We start from the raw sequence: 20,970 nt of genomic DNA, 5'->3' as shown, positions 1-20,970 counted from the left end.
TCGCACCTCCCCCCACCTGCGCATTAGCCTCCAGGTAGTTATAGAGGACGTTAACCGATATCGTCAGGTCTCCGGTGTTGAAGGGATACTTTCTGTTCCAACCCTGGGATCCAAACTTCCTCCTCTCTGCCACACAGGCGTGGAAGTAACACAGAGAGAAGAGGATGGTCTTAAACTCCTGCTCACGGCTGCACTGGTCCAGGATGTCCTAGAGAGAGAGACCAGTGAGTTAACGCACAGACAAACAAGCACTGCTAAGCACCAGTAGACACTCACCTGGTCAAAGTTGTCCAGAGCTGCATGCAAATTGGCGTGCATGCCCGTCGGAGGTTCGTTGGTGATCTTGATAGCGTTTTCCAGGATGCCCTGAGGAAAACGTATATAACATCTGTATTTAACGCCGAGACTTTTTACGAAAGTGGAAGAACTGTGGCGTCTACATGGAAGACGCCAGGGCGCCTGCATTCATTCTATGCGTGTATGCCTGATGCACTGGTGACTTTACCTACCTGTGGGATAATGTGTTCCTGGGGCGTCGGCGCCGGCTCGGCGCTCATGAACACCCTGTAGTCCGGATTGCTGCCCTCACAGCAGCGCTCCAGGAGCTTCTCGAGTGAACCCAGCCAGCGAGCAACCAGGTGGATGTTCTACAGGGAGGTGAATGAAAACACGCCGTCAAAATCCAGTGTAGCGACGGCGACGGTGTGAACTTTGGAGCGTGGATTATTTAGAGTTTCAGGAATTCATTATTATTAAAAAAGGGAACATGGCGCGATGGGAGCATTATTCGGTCACATTCTCTTTTCCAGTCGGACCTGCAATATAACCCAATGACCCTCCTTGGCAGCCATCTCCATGGCAACCTCAGCCACAGCTTCCTGGCCCTGGCCCAAGGACACGTTGTGAAGCTTCCCAAGGTCGATAGTGAAACCCAGCTTCCTCCCTGGGGAACAGGAATGTAGATTAAAACCTCCCACTGCGATAAATCTTCCCACTGAAAATCCATCCGTCCATCTATCTAAGTGAGTCCACTCTGTTTACAGTACCCAGTGACTCCACATCTTTCAGTGGGTCCACTCCAGGGGACAGGATGAAGAACACGGGTGAGGCTGGACCACTTTCTCTGAAAGACTTGGCAAATTCAGTCTTTCGGCCCTCTGTGTACTTCACGCCAAGTTTCTCCTCCACAAAGTTCCTACAGTATGCCAATAGGGAAGAGCAGAAATACTCTGGGTTTGTGGAGAATGGATAGAAAAGTTGATAATCCAAAAAGGAATAAAACACACGTGTTCCTCACCTAAGAGCGTAGGTCATACGATCAGGCCTCAGGGCTCTCATCATGATGAGTTTCTGCAGGGAGCTTTTCCCTTTCCACTCCTGAGGAAACTTCTCTTTCTCGGGACACTCGGACTCCACCATCTTCTTCCAGCGCTTAGGAGAACCTTCGATGTCCCGATCCAGACCACGAAACTCATCAGTGAAACTCATCACCTGGGCAACAGCAAGGCACAGCGGGGTGTGTTGGCACAAAAATCATATCATATCAAATTTGAGCCGGCAAAAAAAAAAAAAAATCCTGTGTGTGTGTGTGTGTGTGTGTGTGTGTGTGTGTGTGTGTGTGTGCGTGCACCTTGATGGCGCTCCACGCTGAGTTGGAGAGAAAGTCGAGCGGGCTGACGTAGTGGTGGTCAATGTTAAAGCGCAGCAGGAAGTCTAGCTCTCGCACATCGATCTCATGACTCATCAGGAGCAACTGAAAGAGAACAAACGCGGTCAGGGATGAAACGCGCACACACACACACACACACACACACACACACACACACACACACACACACACACACACACACTCTCTCTCACTGACGCTGACACATACACACCTGGAAGGCTAGCTGTGCAGTAAAGGTGAGCTTGTCCCTTTCAAACAGACCCCTGCTGATGTAGTTGAAGGTGGAGTAGGTAACGCAGTCTATGAGCGTGTTTACTCTGCTCTTCACATCCTCGCAGGCCTCCGCCATCGCCACCGCCTTGTGGAAAACCACGTTAAAGGCCTGCGAACGAGAGGGAGAAAGTTTGTTACGCGGTCGGTTACACCCATTGCACGAATTCATCACCGATAATTCAGTTTCTCGAGTTGAGAGGCGGACCTTCAGACTGAACTGGTACATGGGGTTGATCTTGTTGAGGTCGTTCATGATGAAGTAGAGCAGCGAAGCTCTGACGGCAACGGGGCGATAGAGCTCTCTGGCTTCGTTTATCTTCACCTCGTTGACTTTAGCTTCCAGGACCTGAGAGTGAGGGATGGGAGGGAGAAGACGGGAGAAGAAGAGATGGGTCAGAGGGACGCATACGTGAAAAACAAGTGAACTTCCTTGCGAGGCTGTAACGACTAAGCACTACGCGCGTTCGTCCCGTTACCTTCATCTCGATCTCGGCGGCGGTGTGCTTGGTGGTCTCGAGCTTCTCCACCAGAACGTTGTCGCCCAGGAAGTTACTCTCTGCAGCGGACAGCCTGGACAGCAGCTCGTCCTCCAGGAGCTTCAGCTCGATCTTGAACATGTTCTGCTGTTTGGTCAGTTCACTCTGCAGGGAGGTCACACAGAGAGGTCGGGTCGTTTTGGAGAATCGCTGACTCTTCATAGCAGTCTATGTCTATAACGCCAATTTTCAATATCGCAAAGGGAAAGAGGATCCTAATTAACTAACTGACCTTAAACTGCTCGAGGTCGGGTCTTTCCTGGTTCACCACCTGGGCCAGCAGCTGGTCCTCTAGACCGTCCCTGGTCACGGTAAAATTGATGAGCGTGGTCTGGGCTTGAATCTCTGGCTTGTAGTGAGGATTGGCCAACTTGGTGTGGAGGATCAGTCTGAAGCCTGGGTGGAAGAAACACTCCTTGTCCCCGACCTTTATGCAACTGTGAGAGAGCGGTACAGAGGGAACAAATGGAACAAGTAGTTTGTTTCTGTGTGTGTCTACGGTACACATCCTCACGTGTGTGTGTGTGTGTGTGTGTGTGTGTGCGTCCATACCTTCCCTTCTTGATGGTGTGTCGTCCCAGCAGAGGGTCAATAACGGGGTCGATGCTCTCCTCTAGGTTCTCTATGAGGACGGTGTCCCCCGCCACTACAGCCTGTTCTATCACATCTACATAGCTGGAACAACAAAAGAAAAAAGAAAAACGTACACAGAGAACATTGAAGTGCCGCTGAGAGCGAGAGCTTCTGATACACAGCATCAATTCCGGGTCTGCATCGAAAGCTTTTACCTCTACCCCGATGGACGTAAGAGTGGAATGAGAGAAACCGCTCACCCTCTCTGCCCTAGACTGACGACCTTGAGGCCGCTGCCGTGGCGACTCTTGATCCACTTGATGCCTTGCAGCTGAGGGTCAATGAGGAGGGGCCAGCGCTCACCTGAAGCGACGCACACATGATCCACACAATCGACAACACCGAGCAAAACCTAGCGCTGCGCGGTTTTATATAGGAGACTATCATCACTATGGCGATGTGATATAGTGTTCTAGTATATATATATATATATATGTATATTTACTGCCGCTACTCACAGTTTGTGAGGATGGTCGCATTCTGAGTCGACATTTTGTCTCCCGGTAAGCCCTCGTTGTTCCACTGGGCCACCATCGCATCGTCAGTCAGCATCAACACTGGATCTAAGCCTCCTGTCATGGGGATGGGCATCTGATGGAGGAATGAGATGCAGTGGTTAGCACCGTCACCACACATCATCCCCCCCCCGGTCTGGACTTGGGCCTTTCCGTGAGAGGAAGGAGTGACGAGATTTTCCCATCATATGTCATGGAGCCTGTTTTCTCCTCCCCTTTTCACCACCGATTGGCTCCACACGAGGGGAGATCACTGTCACCTTGTTAATTTGAGCGATCCTGCCCGATCGGGGCGAAGCCAACAAGTACGACACCAAACAAAGACAGCCTCATAGCGTGGGAAGCACTTCTTCAGTGCGAGGTTGTACCTTCTGGCTGCGCAGGAAGGGCATCCAGAGGTTGTCCTGCAGCTCTCTCCGGTACTTCTTGGAGAATGAGCCGGCGTACGAGATGAAGGCAGCGGTCAGGAGGACGTCCCCGCTGAGAGTTTCCTCCTGCTCGCGGTACTGAGCCACTGAGTGGGCCCAGCGTACGTTCTCACTCTGAAAAAAAACGGCATACGTGCGGTGAGACCCGACAAGCATCACCCCTTATTCCCCAAAAATATTTAGATAAAATGTTTTGTTCTTAAAACTAAACTCCCATTGGTCGTCGCTTTGCCTACCTCCAGTCCTTTCACCAGCCGGTTGGCTAGCTCTATTGTCTTGTTGGTGCGGTTGACCTCCTCCTGAAAGCGCAGTTTCTCTGATGTGGCTTTCTCAAAGGCTGATGTCAGAGCTTCCAGGTTACTGTCCAGCTCCTAAGGAAGAGAGAAGAATATGGTCCCTGGATGTCCTTTTAATAAAAGCTCTCTAACGCCGTGTACCTGACAATTTAAGTAAAATAGTGTGAAACCACGCATTAACCTCCCTCGACCGCGCTAGGAAGGTCTGCTGTTACCGCTACTTCAACGCGATAATAAAACATGCTCCGTGAGCAACCATAATTATAGAGAAGTTGCAGCAGGAGAAGGGGGGGAGTGGGAGTGGGAGTGGGAGTGGATTATCACAGGGCCTTTTTAAAGGTCACTGCCACCAGCAGTACAGACGTGAAGAGCCAGTAGGACCTGTGAAGAAACTGCAGCCCCTTCGTAGCAGAAACAATCTATATTACTGCTACATATCCACTATATTTAAATATATGTAAAGACATTGAGAGAAAGAGAAAGAAAGGAACCAAATATATGATCAGACATACTGCGAGTTTCTTCCTGATGACCTCTAGTTTCTCAGCAGCCTCAGCCAGATCGGCATTGGCCTGAGACAAACACATCCTCTTCATCTCTACCTCACGTAGTACCTGTGGACAAAACACACACACACACACACACACACACACACACACACACACACCAGTTTGACCCATTACATTTTGAGAAATATTGTAAAATACCATTTACAGTTGTAAGACATGCAAAACTATAACCATAAAACCACTCAATCTATATGATAACATATCATACACACACTGTTTATTTGATATTCTGATATAGAAACAACTTTGTACTTACAAAAATCTACGCAGGGCAGCAGTAGTTGGGGAAAGAGAAACATCAAGTGATCAAACAACATGAACAAAGTACACTGAAAAACGTCACACACACACACACACACACACACACACACACACACCGGTTTAGATCGTGTGTGTGTACCTCGTGGAAGCGTATGATGTTGATCACCCAGGCACAGAGCCCCGCGGCAGCCGAGGATTTCTGTCGCACAAACTCGGGGTTGAACTCGGGGTCGCTGAGGTGGTCGTCTCTCACGCACCTCACCGTGGCCTCGGGGATGTGCTCCTTGTCAAAGTTCACCAGAGCCTGCAGGAAGTCGTCCACCTGCATGTGCAGAGGTGTGTGTGTGTGTGTGTGTGTGTGTGTGTGTGTGTGTGTGTGTGTGTGTGTGTGTGTGTGTGTGTGTGTGTGGATTACATAAAATGTGTCACCTCCAGATCTCTCTCTCTCTCTCTCTCTCTCTCTCTCTCTCTCTCTCTCTCTCTCTCTAGATAGATAGATAGATAGATAGATAGATAGATAGATAGATAGATAGATAGATAGATAGATAGATAGATATATATATACTTTTTGCAGGCTTTTGGGATTCTAAATCATGAGCCGGAATTGAGAAGTGAAATAAAATAAAAAATACACAATTTGGCATCTGTCTAATGTAATACAGTGTACATAAAACTGAAAAAAATAAAGAGTTTTTAGCAAAGTGCCTTACTGAGATGAAATATCTCTTTTACTAGAGTCCAGGTTAGCAGCAGCACATAAAATATAGCTGTTGTAAAACATTCAGTATGACACAGCCTTTTAGCAAAATAGATAAAATATTAAATCAGTAATCTAGGATCAACAAGACAGTCCATACATCATCACAAGAAACATGAGAACAGACACACAATAGAGGACGAGGAAGAAGACGGCAGTACGTCATTTCAAACGTGACACAATGTTATTTCAGCAGCAAGGGGAATATTTATTCGTGATTGACTTCTTGGCGTTGTGGTTGCCAGCCATTAATCTACCCCCCCCCCCCCCCCACTATACAAGACGTGGCTTTAAAATGTCACCTTGCTCATGAGCATCTTGGAAGCCTTCCAGCTGCGATCTTTGGGGATTCGGCCTTGGGGAGACAAGAGCACCAGAACAGCTGCTGAGACGCTGGTGACGATAGCTGGAGGGTTGGGGAACGTCCTCAGCTCTGTCAGGTTCAACTGGAAGAGAACGCGCACACACACACACACACACACACACACACACACACACACACACACACACACACACACACACACACACATACACATGCACACACATTTTGGATGGAGCCAACCTTGCAACACAACTTTTTTTTTTTGTATATTTACATCACTAGCAAAGGGTTCATATAAAATGAATTGAATTAAATGGAATAAAACCAATAAAATTAAAATCTGCAAGCAGGGAACCATAACATGCTGAGCTCCTCAAAAAGGCAGTTCATTTGCATAAACAATACGAATTCCTACAGTTTGAATTGGCCGCTTCGAGGCCCGACGTTGTCGGTGCTGGGGCCCTGATGAATCAGCTGTGGTGACAGGATTCAGATCTCTGTTTATTTCATATGTACACAAGTGATTTACTCTGTTTAGTGTATTGAGCGCCGTATTGGCTGCCTGTAGGGCCGGTTCAGCCTTGGCCAGGTCGTCCTCGGTCTCCTGCTGCTGTTTCGTCACTTTAGCTTGGATCGCTGCCACCTGAAGAAACAAAGCAGACACACACAACAAGGTCTAGTACTCACTGAGGACGGATCGTTGCAAGTCTGACTGACTTCTGTACTGTAAACTGAAGAAGAGGCTCGAAATTAAAACTCACAAAGGGTTTTGCTGATCCGGGACATCGCTTCTATTTGTACTTTTGCACCAGAAGACACACACACACACACACACACACACACACACACACACACACACACACACACACACACACACACACACACACACACATTCTTACCCTTTGCTCCTCTGCGTCCGCCACAGCTCTCTCTTGGTTGAGTCTGTCTGTCTGTTGTCCTATTTTAGCGAGGAGAGCCTCTATGTCTGTGTTCCTCTGCCACAGCTCCACCTCCTGCACCGCTAGCTTGGCTTTCAGATCCTCTACCTGAGCAAGACAGGACAGGAAGAGAAAGGGATTTTTTTTAAAAAACGGCAGGACAGATTGGGAGAATATATGGAGAAGCAGATGTATCTCCCGACCTGGGACGCAGTCGTCAGCAGTTTCTGCAGGCCGTTCTCCAAGCGCTCCATCTTCTGGGTCAGCTCTGTGCGCTTCTTCGCCAGCAGGTTGCCGTACAGCTTCATGAACTCCAGGAAACTCTTCGGGGTGGTGTAGTTGAAGTGTTTCTCGTTCTGTTGGTACTTGACGCTCACCTGTGCGACCGAGAGATGCTGTCAGAGTCGGGAGTCGGGAGTCGGGAGTGGTCGTCGCCCCCTTGGTGCTTCGCAAACAACTCACCTCATTGACGCAGGTGTGAGCGTAGGAGATGAACTCACTGATGGATGCCCGCACATTTGGCTGCAGAGGATAAACACGCACAGACATTATTACACTGGCAGGCATCGGTTAGAGTAACTAGATCTAAACTCCCAAAGAGGAGGGGAAGAAGTCCATCTTTAAAGAAAGTGAGTGTGAATGCTGGGTGAATGAGGTGACACCTCCAGTCCGGGTATCTTCTCAATGAACGTGGAGCTGACAGACTGCAGGGCGAGCTGAGGCCAGGGGTGGAACCAGTCTATGGCTGTACAATTCACCAGAGCGGGAAACTTCCGCGCACGCGTTCTCAACGTGAACCCGACCGGGGAGAAACACAAGACCACCTGGAGGACGGAGAGGTTGGTGGCAGACATATTTCACCGTCAATGATATGACAACGTGGGTTTAAATAATGCAGAAATCAAAAGTACACTTTATAATGTTTCTGACCTTGAGCTGTCTTCGTATCCTCTCAATAAAGAAGCTCCAGCAGTTGTCTCTGCTATCTACGAGTCCTAATCCTCTCAGCTCCATCCGGATCGACGTCATGATCATATCCACCTCGTCATCGCTGAACAGGTCTGGAATATCCCCTAAACAACGCAAACAATGCCGGCTCAAAATGTGCATTTGACGACTTAATCTGTCTGTGAGTCGACTTTATTCTAATTTAAAGTGCATTTTAAAAATCACATTAAAGTGCTTCTATACCAGCCAGTGTAACCTGGGATTGAATCATCACGATCCATGCTCCACCCCCATTGACGAACAATCTAATTCACAGATATCGTAGGTCAGTGTAGCAAAACCTGAGGCCAGCATGTCGTTGATGAGCACCAGGAAGCGTTCGTCTGGAATCTGGGCGTCCGTATGAAGGAACACCGTCCCGATGTTCTTCACCCCGACCTTTATATACAACGCCGCTATGTCGCTCTGGAGATGAGGGGTTTGCAGAAGAGGTACAGAAGACACCTCAGTATGGCATGCTACAGGTTCACCTGGCGTTGAGTCGTACATCCAAACAGGGGAGTGACATTTTTGTATTATCTGTTGTGCGTTGCGTGTCTGAACGCATGTTCACCTTGAGGTCGTTGATGCCGTAACCTTTACGCAGGGTGATCTGGAAAACCTCCAGCGAGCTGAGGAAGGCAGCCAACCGGCACAAGCTCTGCTTCCCGCTGCCCCCGACCCCCACCAGCAGGGCGTTGCCATAGGGGGCCTCCAGGATACGACTGATGCGACATCTGAGCACAAACACCAGAAGTGATAGCGTTGTGTATGCTGTGTGGTTTACACGGCCGCGCGCTAATGCGTGTAAATCCAATCCAACGACGGGGTTGTCTCTGGGTCTTACACATGCTGGATAGCTTCTTCAAACAGGACCAGGTCCATGACGGCGTGCAGCTCGTTGTAATGCTCCAAAGCATCAGCGAGCGTCTTCTGGAGTTTCTCCCAGTCTGATGCCTGTCAAGACGGGCAAACAGACAAACAAACCTGGCTCTCTAGTAACTATGGTAACTTCCCGATGCCTCATTAAATGAAGTTCTTATCAAGACTTGAGTCAATTAACTTTCAATTCAAACCCCCCCCCACACACACACACACACACACACACAGAAGAAAAGGTAATTAGTTTGTTAATGACATGAGTGCATTCATCCTCATTTATCTTCTGACAGATTAGACATGACAGCAGGATTTGCGGCATAACGTTTTTTTTTTTTTTTTTTAATACGTGAGAAACAGTTAATCTCCATAATAAATTGATTAAAGTCAAAAACAATTAAACTCACCTACACTATTACCACAGTTAATAAACAGTAAATGGGATGCTGGAAAGAAGCGGCATGGAGTCCAAATCGTATCTAGCTTTGTGTGTGTGTGTGTGTGTGTGTGTGTGTGTGTGTGTGTGTGTGTGTGTGTGTTTATGAATGCGTCCAACCTGGTGATAGCGAGGCTCTCCCACTCCCTGGGCAAAGTGACAGTACACCAAAGGCTGGTGGATAAAGATGGACTCATCCATTCCCTGGACATAATTGGCAGAAGCAGAGATATGCAAAAAAAAAAAAAAAAAAAATGCAAGAAAATACAGAACTAAACAGCTTCTATGGCTAGAACCAGAGCAGTTATTTTGAACTATACAGTGTGACATACTGCTCTACAGATCGCCTAGAAATGTCAATTGTGTTGTTAGATTCTTGGTTCTGCCACAAGGGGTTTCTGTGTGGATTGAAGCATTGTGTGTTTTAAAGATAAAGACGGTCTGTATGTTTTCCTACCTCAAAATATCTCTTGCCAGTATCCAGCAGGATTTTGTTGAAGAGCTCCACGTCTTTTTCCTCCATTAGCTTGTCGGAGTAGACCCTGGAGCTCTCGTGGAGCCACAGGTGAACCAGGTCCATGGGGTACCGGACACTCTCCGGCAGTGCAAACAGGATACCCTACACATCGAACATGCACAGAATCAATAATCATGTGATTCAGTCACACACACACACACACACACACACACGTGACTTTGTGTGTTACCTGGAAGATGTTAGACAGGTCTCGCAGGTTGAAGATGTAGTGGAAGCGTATCGCCGTAGGGAGGAAGTTCTGACTGATTTTTTTGTGCAGACAGATAGCTGCCTGGAGAAGCAGAACCAAAAAGATGGATGGATTTAGAAACAGTTGGATGGATTTTGGATGGATAGAGTGATACGTTGATCGATTGGGATGCTGCATTGATGCTGTAGACGTACCTGCATGAGAGTTCCCACTGAGCGGGAGACACCGTAGCTGAACCCTCCCTGAAGGAAGTGAGCCGACAGGATGCTGGAAAAGATGGTGGCCAATGCGTCGGCGCTTGGGAAATGTACCGCGAACACTGAGAAATGCCTCTGAAAGGATGAAAGAGAGATGTGGACATGACATTTAAGATGCTGTAGTGCGACTGACCTGACAAAAGACACAAAAAACACAACAAGTATCTGTCAAACTACTCTATAAATGTAACTACTAATCCGATCATTTAATCTTAGAATTAGCAATTAGCTTTCTAGGACATTCTAAATTTAATTTAACTTTCTTTTTGTTCACTTGTTTACAATTTATTTGTAACTTAATTGCTTTTAGCTGATTAAATCCATTCTGTTTTCATTTGCACCTTGATAAATCGCTTTTGTAAAAATGCTTAAAAAGCTAAATTAAGTAAAGCAATTGCAGTGGAAATGAGCAATAATGATAATAGTTTCTGTGCATGTGTGTATGTATGTGCCACATGCCAGCATGCATGACCGTCTATACCTGTAGTCTGGGGTTGATGGAGAAGCTTCCAGCTGTTGGGTTCATACAGGTGATATACTGGCAGTTATGTATTTCCTTCAGTACCAGTCGTTGCCTGTCATACCTACAAAGGTTTTGTCCACTTAGATTAAATCCAGTGTGTTCACTGCACAGAACATGTGCTCCAGATGTCGGTGTGTAATTGTACTGTACATTAATGCAGAAGGAGATCATTGTGTCTCTGTCTTACCAGTGGTTGTAGTCGAGGTGCTGGCGTATGAGCGTGTGCGGCTGGACGGTCCCATAAACGTCCACCTCTGGCATGTTGAGGTCGTCGATGAAGTAGATGAGTCTCTTAGCGGTCGGAGGAGCAAATTTACGACCGGCTTTCTTCTCCAGGGGTTTCTCCAGGACACCTGAGGTCCATGCGTTGCAGAGGACAGTTGATTAAAATGACAAGGAAAAAAAACCAACAAAAAACTGTGGGCGCCATAGTGCAGCAAATGACGTATAAGTTATGGATTTCAAAATTAAATCAGGAAGAAAAAAAAAAGGCAATGAAAAACACAAGAGGAAATCAATTTCAAAGTTCAGTGAGTAGAAGCTTGTATTCTAATGAATGCTATGTATTTACAGCAAAATTAAAGGGCAAAAGCATTGCAGTATGACAAGAAATGTCAACAACACTTTGATACGAGGGTCAGAATCTTATTTGTAGCCGTGATTTTCTCTTTGTTCAATCATTTGCTTACATATATAAATAAATAATAAATCCGTTGTATGCCATCTACTTTGCATGATGCGTGCAGTTTTCCAGTATAGCTTTAAACTAGCGCTGCTGTACCTCGCAAAAGCCAAGGTGTTTGTACTCATTCCTGTGATTCTTACGCTGCAGCATGGCTGATGTGGTGTAGTAGTTGAAGGGGACTTTAGCCACCATGAAGTCCTCCTTCTGCTTGCTGACTTTATCAGACACCAGGATGGTCTTGCCCACTCCGGCGTTGCCCACCAACATGATCGGCTTTCCTCTCAGGAGCAGCAGGTCCATGAAGTAGGTCAGACAAATGGTTTCTGGAGTGTGAACCAAAACGGTCTGAAAGACACACACACACACACACACACACACAACACATGAGCTGACTGTCAGGGCTCGTTTACAATGTTTGCCAGTAATTAGTGGAAACAATGACGTACACCACCGCACACACATCGTTTACCTGTAATGGCACATCAGGCTCCAGCTCAAACGGCTCCATCTTCTCGCTCCAGGGAATAAACTTCTTCGTCTCGGAGTCAATAAAATAGTCAAAGACGGTGCCCTGGGAAGGAAACTTCACCGCTCTCATCTCTTTCGACCACCAGCGGCTGAATTCGGCACGGTAGTCATTCAGCTGGACCGTTTTTTTTTTGTTTTGTAAGGGAAAACACAATATCGGAATGTAAGTTGTCTAGTTTGTAAAACACTGCAGTGAAAGGAGTTAGCCCATCAAGCAAACGTTTAGTCACCACACACATGATCCTGGAAGAGAGCCCCTCCGAAGGCCCAGACACAGGCGAAAACAAAGTAGATCTCGTAAAGCTCTCGGGGAGAGTCAGCGGGAGTGTTGTCCTCAGTCAGCAGGCAGTCCAACAAGGAACACAGTGTCTGATTGAAAACACATACATGTGACCGATTGGACAATACGAATTGTTCTCTTTGATAATATGCAAAAACATAGAAATTCCACATCTGCTCGGATGTGTGACACGTTGACGAAGACTTTTTTTTTTTGGCCTGTAGATGAGATGCACAACGAGCATGTAGCGTGCTCTCACCTGCACCATGCTGTTCTCTGGGATGGGAGTGATGGTTTTCAGGTTGCAGCGGACTTGTTCCAGGCAGTACGGCACGTACTTATCAAACAGAATAGTGAGGTTGGCTCGCTCCGATTGGGCCAGTCGGGTGTCTATCCAACTCGTCACGTACCTGGGGATTACAGTGAAGACAGCGCCGCTAGACAACCGTCCGTGGATTCACGGGTGTGTTTTGTGCTTGAGTGCGTCTTACGAGCTCCAGCCAAGGTCCTGCGGGTTGACATAGAGTATCCCGGCCCTAGACACAGTAGCTGGAGTAGCAGCCTTCAGATGAGAGATCTCAAAAAGTAGACGCATGGAGGAGGACAAGCTGATCCTCTCGTTACTGGCAAGCGTCAGAACCTGGACAGAGTAGAAGACTAGTTTGTGCTTTGGGTCAGGTGATGAAACCCTCGGGTAAAGGAAAGCATCCATCGTTAGAAGAATGGAAACAATCGGAGAACAAAAGATGCACTCTGACCTTATTGTCATCCATAACTGTGTTGAGTGATTCGATCCACATAGGGTCAATATCTCCATCCAGAACAATCCATTTGGGTCCATCGTGACCCACTGAGGTCAGCTCCCTCATGGTAGAGGAGAAGAGACCTAAAGTGAAGTAAAGAGTAAAACGTACAAGCGGCATGTCGATGCCATCGCCACCGCTTCATTTTGCACTCAAGCAAACTCATGTCAAATTATTCCAAACCAAAACTATTCAGATAAGAGCTAACAGAAAAAGTACTCTGATAAATTCTAATTAGTTCTGCGAAGAGGCTCGGGAATAAATTACGGTCTCGGCACCGAAATAACTCTCGATCCGCGGAATGGAGTAAACACTGGTTCCCTCGATCGTCATTTACAGTTTATTAAATTTCTTGTAAAATCCTCAAGTTCCTCACCATCTTTCCACTCTCTGGTAGCAGGGTGCAGGTATCCGAACAACTCGTCCGTAGTCACAGCTTTAGGGTTTATATCATTCCACACGGGCTTCATTTTCATGTTTGCGTAGGTTCTATGGAGAGTCTTCAAGATCTGATGAATAAACATTATAAATATAAGACGTACTGTGCTCTTTTCACAGAAACAAATCCCGTATCGTCACTCTAGATAGACTGCAGATGTGAAAACAGTCAAATTCAAACTCTTCCTTGAATGCAGCATATGTACAGAAGTTAACCTGGCTCTTTCCAGTTCCTGGTCCGCCTACTACAAACACAGAGTGTCTGACAGCCAGCAGCTCCTCCAGCTGGGTCACCTGTAGACACACAAACATTGAATCATACTGGATATTTGATCATTACTATGAATGACTAATTTAAAGTTACTGTGAGGAACTTCTAACTGCTTGATTTAATACCGATGCCTCTATATGACCTACATAAGTAGGCGGGACCAACAGCGAGAAGGTTGGCTGGTCATTCTTAATGTTTGTCATAGGTATGTTAGTGGACTCTGGTGCTCGGTGACACTACCGCTTTTATCCACAGGCACCGCCAAAATCACCACAAAATGAACGTTCCTCATAGTAGCTTTTTTATATTTCTCCCAATTACAGACCGATGAGTACGTCTTCATTCATGTTCCAAAAGGAATGAAGTATACTGTGCATCAAAACTTGCAATTCAGAACTACTGTAAAGTATATATAAAAAAAAAGAGCCATTTTCATTTCTCGCAGAGCAGAGCAGCACTTCTGAGGCACCTTCAGTATGAAGTTCTCCTCAGGCTGCAGGCGCAGTTCACCGACCGACTGCCGGACAGCGTTCTCCAGCTCAGGGTCTCTCTTCCTGGGGACGTCCAGCTGAGGAAACAGGTCACTGATGAGGCCGAGAAATATCGGCACGTCGCCGGTCACTATCTTCGGCAGGTTGAAGTCCCTCAGTGCCCGCATCAGCACCTGGGCAGGAAAGGACACTTCGAATGCCACTATGGAAATGTGCTTTCAAGCCATTTGATTTGCACACAATTGACCTTCACTATACCTGCTCCTCAGGTCTGCTCCGTTCCTCTCTCTTCAGAGATCCAGCCACAACCAGGACTGATTTGATAGCCCTCAGACCCCAATCATAATGATCCTAATGGTTGAAAGGAAACGAAAGCAAGGACTATATTTCTTCATTCGGGTGTTTTTGTCTTCCAATACAGTAGATGTATTGTAGTAAGATGAGTTGACTTGTTAACATATGTTCACCATGTGCAAAAGAGTCTCGTGAAATAAGTGGGCTGTGATGGTTAACAACTTTGTATAAGCTTAAAATAGAGACCCTAGAGTTTTTGGAACTGTAGGTGTCCTGTAAGAGCAAAAGGAATAGTTAGAGTATATGCAGTGCCCTGTAAATTAAGCAGAACGTGGCATCATGTACCTGCTTGGACAGCAGCTCCTTACAAAGAGTGTAGAGACTGATGAACTTGCGTGCCAGCAGACGAGCGTCTATGAAGCCTTCTGCCACCAACATGATCTCGCAGATCAGCTCGAAGTCTGGGATCACCATGGCACAGGGCCTGAACAGTAAGCAAACACGTTTCTAATTGGTCATCTTTGGTATTTGCTAACTCTTGCACTTAAAATCTCTCCCCCCCCCCCCCCCACAGTTTATATCAGACCTGAATAGAGCCTTGAGGTTCTCGGGCAGCTCAGCCCTGCCAGCGTAACCCGGGTTCAGAGTGATGAAGATCCCCACCGTTGGCTTCAGCTCAATCTCCTCTCCCAAGAAATGGAACCTAAACAACCACACACACACACACACACACACACACACACACACACACACACACACACACACACACACACACACACACACACACAGGACCAAGTACAGATGACTTAACAGGTCCGTAGAGAAAGCTCAGACTGGACCAGCAGACAAATTAGGTAATAAATAAATGGATTCTTTATGAAGCAAATCATTATTTCCACATGTACCTTTGCTTCTTGTTGCGTACAGCATCCTGTATAGTCTTGACCTGCACAGCTACCACTGACAGCACTTCCACTGAGATCCTGTTGAACTCATCAAAGCACCCCCACACCCCTGTCTGAGCCAGACCTTTATAAATGTTGCCTATGGACTGAAGACATGCGACGGAGACGGGGGGGGGGGGGGGTAATGCACATAAACGACAATATGATTACAGTAAACATGACATAAACGGACACTGCGGAGAACATCTGCGCTGTCGGTGCTACCTTGTAGTCCATCTGTTCTGAGCAGTTGAACACATACACCATGATGCCCAGGGAGCGTCCAAGGTCTTTGGTAGTCTCTGTCTTACCGGTGCCAGCTGGGCCTGAAGGGGCACCACTCATAGTCAGATGGAGGGACTGGGTCAGCGTTATGTAACACCTGAAAGAAAAAAAAGCGAGGGAGGAGGTCATGTTTGACGTTCTCCCGGCTCAATTGTCTTCGTCATATGGATCGTCTATACGTGAGTATGCATACCTGTCGGTGAGCGGAGTGATGACCAGTCTGTTAGTGTTCCCCAGGTATTCATAGCTGAACTGAAACTGGGCGTCACAGATGTTGACGTAACAGTGTCTGGTTTCGTCATTCCAGCGGTGGCGTAACTGGGAGAGCCACGCAAACGCCTGGCCTGTTGTCACCTAAGAGACGCATACAGTAGAACTGTAAAACCAACAGAGAAGGGATATAATTCACCAGACGTATGCTTCAGCATTACCTTCTGAGTTATGAGATTGGCTACCACGTCGCGAGCATGGACATCGATGGTGCAGACGGTCATGACTTTCTGCCTGTCTCCAGGAGATAAATCTCCAAGCAGCATGTGGATCAGTGAGTTCAGCTGTGTGATCTTGAAAAGAAAACCAGAATTCGTCACTGAACAAAACAACCAGGGTGTTCACGCACCATCTTTCGCGACGTCTCACTTTGGATTCGCGGCGCTACCTGCTTCCTGTTGTAGTCTTTAAGAGCCGTCTCGAATCCCTCCTCCACCCTCTCAAAGGCAATGCCCACATCTGTGGCCCACCACACCTGACTACCGGTCAACCCCACCTGTGGATGTGCAAAAGAAAACAGACGGCAGACAACAGGTCACTTGTGGAGTGCATGAAGTTGAAGCCATAATCCCACAGACTGTGCGTTACGGTACCTGTGCAGGGTAGTCAAACAGCCACTGGTCTCGTGGTTTGTCCTCATAGGCAGCTACGGCCTCCTGGATCTCTTTTCGGACCGTGCAACGCATGGTGCTCTCTAAGGCGCTCAGCCAACACTCTGCCTGAAGAAAGACACCGCATCTTGAAGCACGGCGAGATAAGACGATACGCGCACCGTACGAAATCAAACAATACAGAGAACGTTTTTAAATACAGCAAAGACCATGGTAATTGTATTTGCACACACAGAAATCCGATTTCTTTTTTTTCTTTGGTTATACCTGTCCTTCACAAACACATGGCTCAGAGAATGAAACATATTCGCCCTCTCGGCTGTACATCCCTATAGCAACTGCCTCCCCGTCGTCCTCCCCTCCTCCACCACCTCTGTCTGAGTCCTCGAAGCGAAGATCTGCTATGTTGTCAAACAGCTTCAGCAAGTGTCTGGTCACCTGGGGAAATAAACACACACACATGGACTATAATTCATAATTTACACTTTTAAAGGTTATGTTGTTTACGGAGCGCAATCTCTCGGCTGGAATTTAAAGTAAATGAAAAAAGAAAATTGTCTCTCGTTCTTATCTTTATTAACATTCTCCGCTCCACGAGACAACCAACACACATATAGTGAACTGATAACTATAATGTTCTCACTATCTCTCTGTATGTTCTCTCTTGGAAAACGTAATCAAATTGTAATCCGTCACCTGTTTGGGCTGTGTTCCCTTGGAGACGATCTCCAGCAGGTCTGAGGCGGAGACAAAGTAAAACCTGGGGAACGTGAGTCTCTTGGTCTCCAGGTACTCGGCCAGGGCCTTCTCGCACACAGACAGCCTCCGCTGCAGGGTCTCCAGGTTGTCCAGGAAGCCAGGCCGGTTGGTCACCTCCACCACATTGCTGTTCTGCACCACCTCAGTCATCAAGCTCTGGTAGTAAAAGCAGGAGTAAAATCACACGACAATAACGACGCAGTGAGGTTGGGACGCATGCAGGCTGGTGCTCTTGTGTACCAATGCGTTACCTGGAAGTCCGTGTGGATTCCCTGGAAGCGCTCGGCATCGTTGGCCAGCTGGCAGCGGATGTCGTGGCTGTTGGTAAAGATGCTGTTGAGGTGGGCCCAGGTCCTCTGGACAGACATCCAGGAGGAGATGACCAGGTCAGCCACCATCAGCTTCCTCTGCCATCCGCTCACCTCCGCCTGGAAATACTCGACGTACTTACTCATCAGGATGTTCTGCAGCTGCAACTGAAGAGAGGTAAACGGAGATGATGATCTGTAAGAACCCTCTTTAATGATACATTAAACTATTATTAACCCTTCAATATGTTTCTGTGGATAAAGTCAGTTTAGTTTTTCGGCTCACCTGGTTGTCCTCCAGTGTTTCTATCAGGTTCTCGTCGGCTTTGAGCAGAGGGGTTCCTGTGCTGGTGTGAGTCTCGTATGACAACGACATAACGCTCCACGTCTGGGTTATCTCTGCCAGCACCTAAGTATATAAAAGGAGTCATTTCTTTACAAAATGTGACATATTGTTTTGGGGACAGTATTTGTCAGGAATATATACAGGACACTCTTCTACAACCACTTAGTTTTTATGATACCTACTTTCTCTATGGCCATTTCTTTCACAGCCTTGTCCACTATGTTTTTGACCTCGTCCTCCACACGGTGAAGCTGCAATTCCAAAAGATCCCCCAGGGTGGTGCCCTCCCCCATCACAAACCTGACCTGTGGACCAAAAAGGAATACACGGCAACCGTGAGTGGGATCACATTTCAGACCGGGATAATTGGGTTCACTGAACTGTGCTGGTCTATATAGGCCTGGACATGAGCTGGCAGGGTGGTTGAGTGAAGGTAGAGTATGTGAAGACTAGTCTAAAGAAAAAAACAGTATGAGCTTTGATGGAACATTATTGAATCTGAGACAATACGAGACAGTCTCATACCCGGGTGGTGTTCATCAGCTGTTGCCAGTGTCTTTCTCTGACGGCGGAGTTCTGCAGCTCGTTGACGGCTCTTAGAGAGGTCAACAAGTTCTTCACAGTCGACTCCAGACCTGTGTAGACGTCCCACACCCGGACCTCCTTATCCAGCATCTTCATCTCCTTCAATGTGCAACAGAGGTAGTCATGAAGTATGAAAGAAATTCACTCTTTTTCTCAATAATTTAAATTTTTTGGCCATGGAAGCTTGTCATACTTTGGCGAATCGCCTGATCTCCATGTCCATCTGCTCAACATTGATCTCTTTCCACGGAGTCTTGGTCCAGTCCTCTATACTGGTCTGGCATTGGGAGGAGAACGGAAGCATTTAACAGTCTTAAAAGGTCATCAATAGGTATGCTTCGGTGTGGAAACTCGCAGTCAAACGCCGAGCCTCACTATGCAGGCTTAATGTTAACGGTTCAGCCCTGAAACTCAAACATAGCTACGAAATCAAAATGTGCCGATTTGACGTTTACCTTCACAAAGATGACCATGTCCCAGACCGCTTTGACCAGGATGATGTCAGAGCGACACTGGTGCAGCTGCTTGTAGTCTGGGAAACTGACCTCAAACAGATCAGCTGTGTCCTGCAGCCTCTTCATCTCGGCCTCCATCACTGCTACGCCTCGATTAGACTGGAGACACAGTCGTTTGGAATTATTTTTATTACACACTTTAAGGCACTGCTTTGCAAAGCATGACTTTTAAACTTTTTGAATAGGTGGGTAAAAGTCTCCCAGTGCTCACCTTGTCAATCAGTTTATATTGCTTCTCCACATTGGTCTTAAAGATTGGATCGATACGAAACTGTTCCCTGAACTCATGCTGCTTGACCTAAAATATGGAAGAAAAAAAAAAAACCTCTGCACATTCAGAATTCTTTGAAGCTGCAGGTACTCTGCATATCTGTCTCCATCTCTCCATCTATAACTGTGCACACAGGGGGGGTAGTCATACATAATTCAGGAAAGAAAGTGAGACGATTTCAGATATTGAGCTCTCTGTGAGAGGTTGACATCCTACCCCACACACACACACACACACACACACACACACACACACACACACACACACACACACACACACACACACACAGCCTCACCTCAAACCGGACACATTTTCTGCGTATAACTGAAACTTCATTTGATTGTAGTGGCGCCACTTCGTGTTTGACCGTGAACGCAATTTTGATCAGACTCTTCCACTTCTCTGGCAGCTCCTGTGGTTTGTGGTAATAGAGGGGGAGAACGTAACGTAAATGATGAATGCGTGTATCCGCCGGCACTCATGGAAATGTGTGCAATTTGTGCATCGGTTCACACTTCTAGCTGCGTGTAGACGCTCTCTGGCAGCTGCTGTTCGTAGGTCTTGAGGAGCTCAGCGGTAGACTGGAGAGGTCTGAAGTGCTGCTCGTTGCTGATCTGCCTGTCTCGTATGGCCATGAGGTGTCCCATGATGTCCACGAGGCCGGCGTAGTCGCCATCTGACACCTTGTTGGAAAGACCATGGGCCGTGTCCTGGACAAAACACGACAGTTCTCTGACGCTGCAGGGGAGAGAGGAAGGAGGAGGATGCAAGCGAGGCACGGAAAATAAGCAACTTCAATGAAGATTTGAAACAAAAAGAATCTCTCGCAGTAACTACTACATCCCCTTAGTCAAACAGATTGCTTTAAGCACTTGTTTTTGCCATTGTGGGTCATAGATCACAACCAGAAAACAGTTGTGCAAGCAGAGTTCATTTACAATTCTACATTTTCAGGTCATTTTGTAATCTGTTCTTGTAGGAATGAACAGTTGAGTGTGTTTGCGTGCCTCTGGTTCACGTGGTTGAGCAGGTGCTCCTTGAACATCCAGCTCCACCTCTTGATGACGTTCATCAGCGTGTGCTTGAAGGGTCTGATGTCTAGCTGTAGCCAGCCGCAAAACACCCTGCTGTCCTCCATCTCGCTCACTCGCACATACAGAGACTCGAACAGGTTGATCTGGAATGAGGGACGATTGCAAGTGACTCACGGACAAAGACCAGAGACGACTTGACCCGGCTCCGTAAAAACACTAACACCGTGGTCAAAGTCACTGGAGGT

At 47.1% G+C, this 20,970-nt stretch overlaps 1 protein-coding gene across 1 annotated transcript in view; it reads right to left on the bottom strand.

Annotated features, from left to right (window-relative positions):
• dnah9l (dynein, axonemal, heavy polypeptide 9 like) overlaps positions 1 to 20,970 on the bottom strand; it is a 31,220-nt gene that overhangs the window by 4,687 nt on the left and 5,563 nt on the right. The window contains exons 17-81 of the mRNA XM_068702609.1: positions 20,699 to 20,868; positions 20,207 to 20,429; positions 19,987 to 20,103; positions 19,632 to 19,718; positions 19,361 to 19,519; positions 19,099 to 19,182; positions 18,846 to 19,004; positions 18,503 to 18,625; positions 18,261 to 18,383; positions 17,918 to 18,142; positions 17,604 to 17,822; positions 17,175 to 17,345; positions 16,890 to 17,015; positions 16,685 to 16,792; positions 16,458 to 16,589; positions 16,220 to 16,380; positions 15,967 to 16,123; positions 15,703 to 15,848; positions 15,384 to 15,500; positions 15,143 to 15,281; positions 14,762 to 14,854; positions 14,482 to 14,676; positions 13,958 to 14,035; positions 13,680 to 13,812; positions 13,259 to 13,386; positions 12,992 to 13,140; positions 12,760 to 12,910; positions 12,458 to 12,589; positions 12,162 to 12,335; positions 11,833 to 12,037; positions 11,195 to 11,360; positions 10,966 to 11,068; positions 10,422 to 10,559; positions 10,207 to 10,308; positions 9,957 to 10,118; positions 9,620 to 9,703; positions 9,032 to 9,141; positions 8,759 to 8,921; positions 8,487 to 8,610; positions 8,128 to 8,270; positions 7,860 to 8,021; positions 7,660 to 7,719; positions 7,401 to 7,574; positions 7,159 to 7,305; positions 6,789 to 6,902; positions 6,240 to 6,383; positions 5,320 to 5,502; positions 5,176 to 5,181; positions 4,863 to 4,964; positions 4,291 to 4,425; positions 3,995 to 4,168; positions 3,570 to 3,702; positions 3,312 to 3,414; positions 3,031 to 3,153; positions 2,711 to 2,915; positions 2,419 to 2,583; positions 2,148 to 2,288; positions 1,881 to 2,051; positions 1,631 to 1,753; positions 1,298 to 1,491; positions 1,047 to 1,195; positions 816 to 943; positions 510 to 647; positions 277 to 366; positions 17 to 208 (exon numbers count right to left, since the gene is read on the bottom strand). Of these exons, the coding sequence (XP_068558710.1) occupies positions 17 to 208; positions 277 to 366; positions 510 to 647; positions 816 to 943; positions 1,047 to 1,195; positions 1,298 to 1,491; positions 1,631 to 1,753; positions 1,881 to 2,051; positions 2,148 to 2,288; positions 2,419 to 2,583; positions 2,711 to 2,915; positions 3,031 to 3,153; positions 3,312 to 3,414; positions 3,570 to 3,702; positions 3,995 to 4,168; positions 4,291 to 4,425; positions 4,863 to 4,964; positions 5,176 to 5,181; positions 5,320 to 5,502; positions 6,240 to 6,383; positions 6,789 to 6,902; positions 7,159 to 7,305; positions 7,401 to 7,574; positions 7,660 to 7,719; positions 7,860 to 8,021; positions 8,128 to 8,270; positions 8,487 to 8,610; positions 8,759 to 8,921; positions 9,032 to 9,141; positions 9,620 to 9,703; positions 9,957 to 10,118; positions 10,207 to 10,308; positions 10,422 to 10,559; positions 10,966 to 11,068; positions 11,195 to 11,360; positions 11,833 to 12,037; positions 12,162 to 12,335; positions 12,458 to 12,589; positions 12,760 to 12,910; positions 12,992 to 13,140; positions 13,259 to 13,386; positions 13,680 to 13,812; positions 13,958 to 14,035; positions 14,482 to 14,676; positions 14,762 to 14,854; positions 15,143 to 15,281; positions 15,384 to 15,500; positions 15,703 to 15,848; positions 15,967 to 16,123; positions 16,220 to 16,380; positions 16,458 to 16,589; positions 16,685 to 16,792; positions 16,890 to 17,015; positions 17,175 to 17,345; positions 17,604 to 17,822; positions 17,918 to 18,142; positions 18,261 to 18,383; positions 18,503 to 18,625; positions 18,846 to 19,004; positions 19,099 to 19,182; positions 19,361 to 19,519; positions 19,632 to 19,718; positions 19,987 to 20,103; positions 20,207 to 20,429; positions 20,699 to 20,868 (9,135 nt within the window). The remainder of the gene's footprint in view (positions 1 to 16; positions 209 to 276; positions 367 to 509; positions 648 to 815; positions 944 to 1,046; positions 1,196 to 1,297; positions 1,492 to 1,630; positions 1,754 to 1,880; positions 2,052 to 2,147; positions 2,289 to 2,418; positions 2,584 to 2,710; positions 2,916 to 3,030; positions 3,154 to 3,311; positions 3,415 to 3,569; positions 3,703 to 3,994; positions 4,169 to 4,290; positions 4,426 to 4,862; positions 4,965 to 5,175; positions 5,182 to 5,319; positions 5,503 to 6,239; positions 6,384 to 6,788; positions 6,903 to 7,158; positions 7,306 to 7,400; positions 7,575 to 7,659; positions 7,720 to 7,859; positions 8,022 to 8,127; positions 8,271 to 8,486; positions 8,611 to 8,758; positions 8,922 to 9,031; positions 9,142 to 9,619; positions 9,704 to 9,956; positions 10,119 to 10,206; positions 10,309 to 10,421; positions 10,560 to 10,965; positions 11,069 to 11,194; positions 11,361 to 11,832; positions 12,038 to 12,161; positions 12,336 to 12,457; positions 12,590 to 12,759; positions 12,911 to 12,991; positions 13,141 to 13,258; positions 13,387 to 13,679; positions 13,813 to 13,957; positions 14,036 to 14,481; positions 14,677 to 14,761; positions 14,855 to 15,142; positions 15,282 to 15,383; positions 15,501 to 15,702; positions 15,849 to 15,966; positions 16,124 to 16,219; positions 16,381 to 16,457; positions 16,590 to 16,684; positions 16,793 to 16,889; positions 17,016 to 17,174; positions 17,346 to 17,603; positions 17,823 to 17,917; positions 18,143 to 18,260; positions 18,384 to 18,502; positions 18,626 to 18,845; positions 19,005 to 19,098; positions 19,183 to 19,360; positions 19,520 to 19,631; positions 19,719 to 19,986; positions 20,104 to 20,206; positions 20,430 to 20,698; positions 20,869 to 20,970) is intronic.

The sequence above is a fragment of the Cebidichthys violaceus genome, unplaced genomic scaffold, assembly GCF_023349555.1.
Source record: "Cebidichthys violaceus isolate CVI_PGR_0920_01 unplaced genomic scaffold, fCebVio1.0.p SCAF_87, whole genome shotgun sequence".
In the NCBI taxonomy this organism is placed as follows: Eukaryota; Metazoa; Chordata; class Actinopteri; order Perciformes; family Stichaeidae; genus Cebidichthys; species Cebidichthys violaceus.
This window is presented reverse-complemented; position numbering and strand designations above follow the sequence as displayed.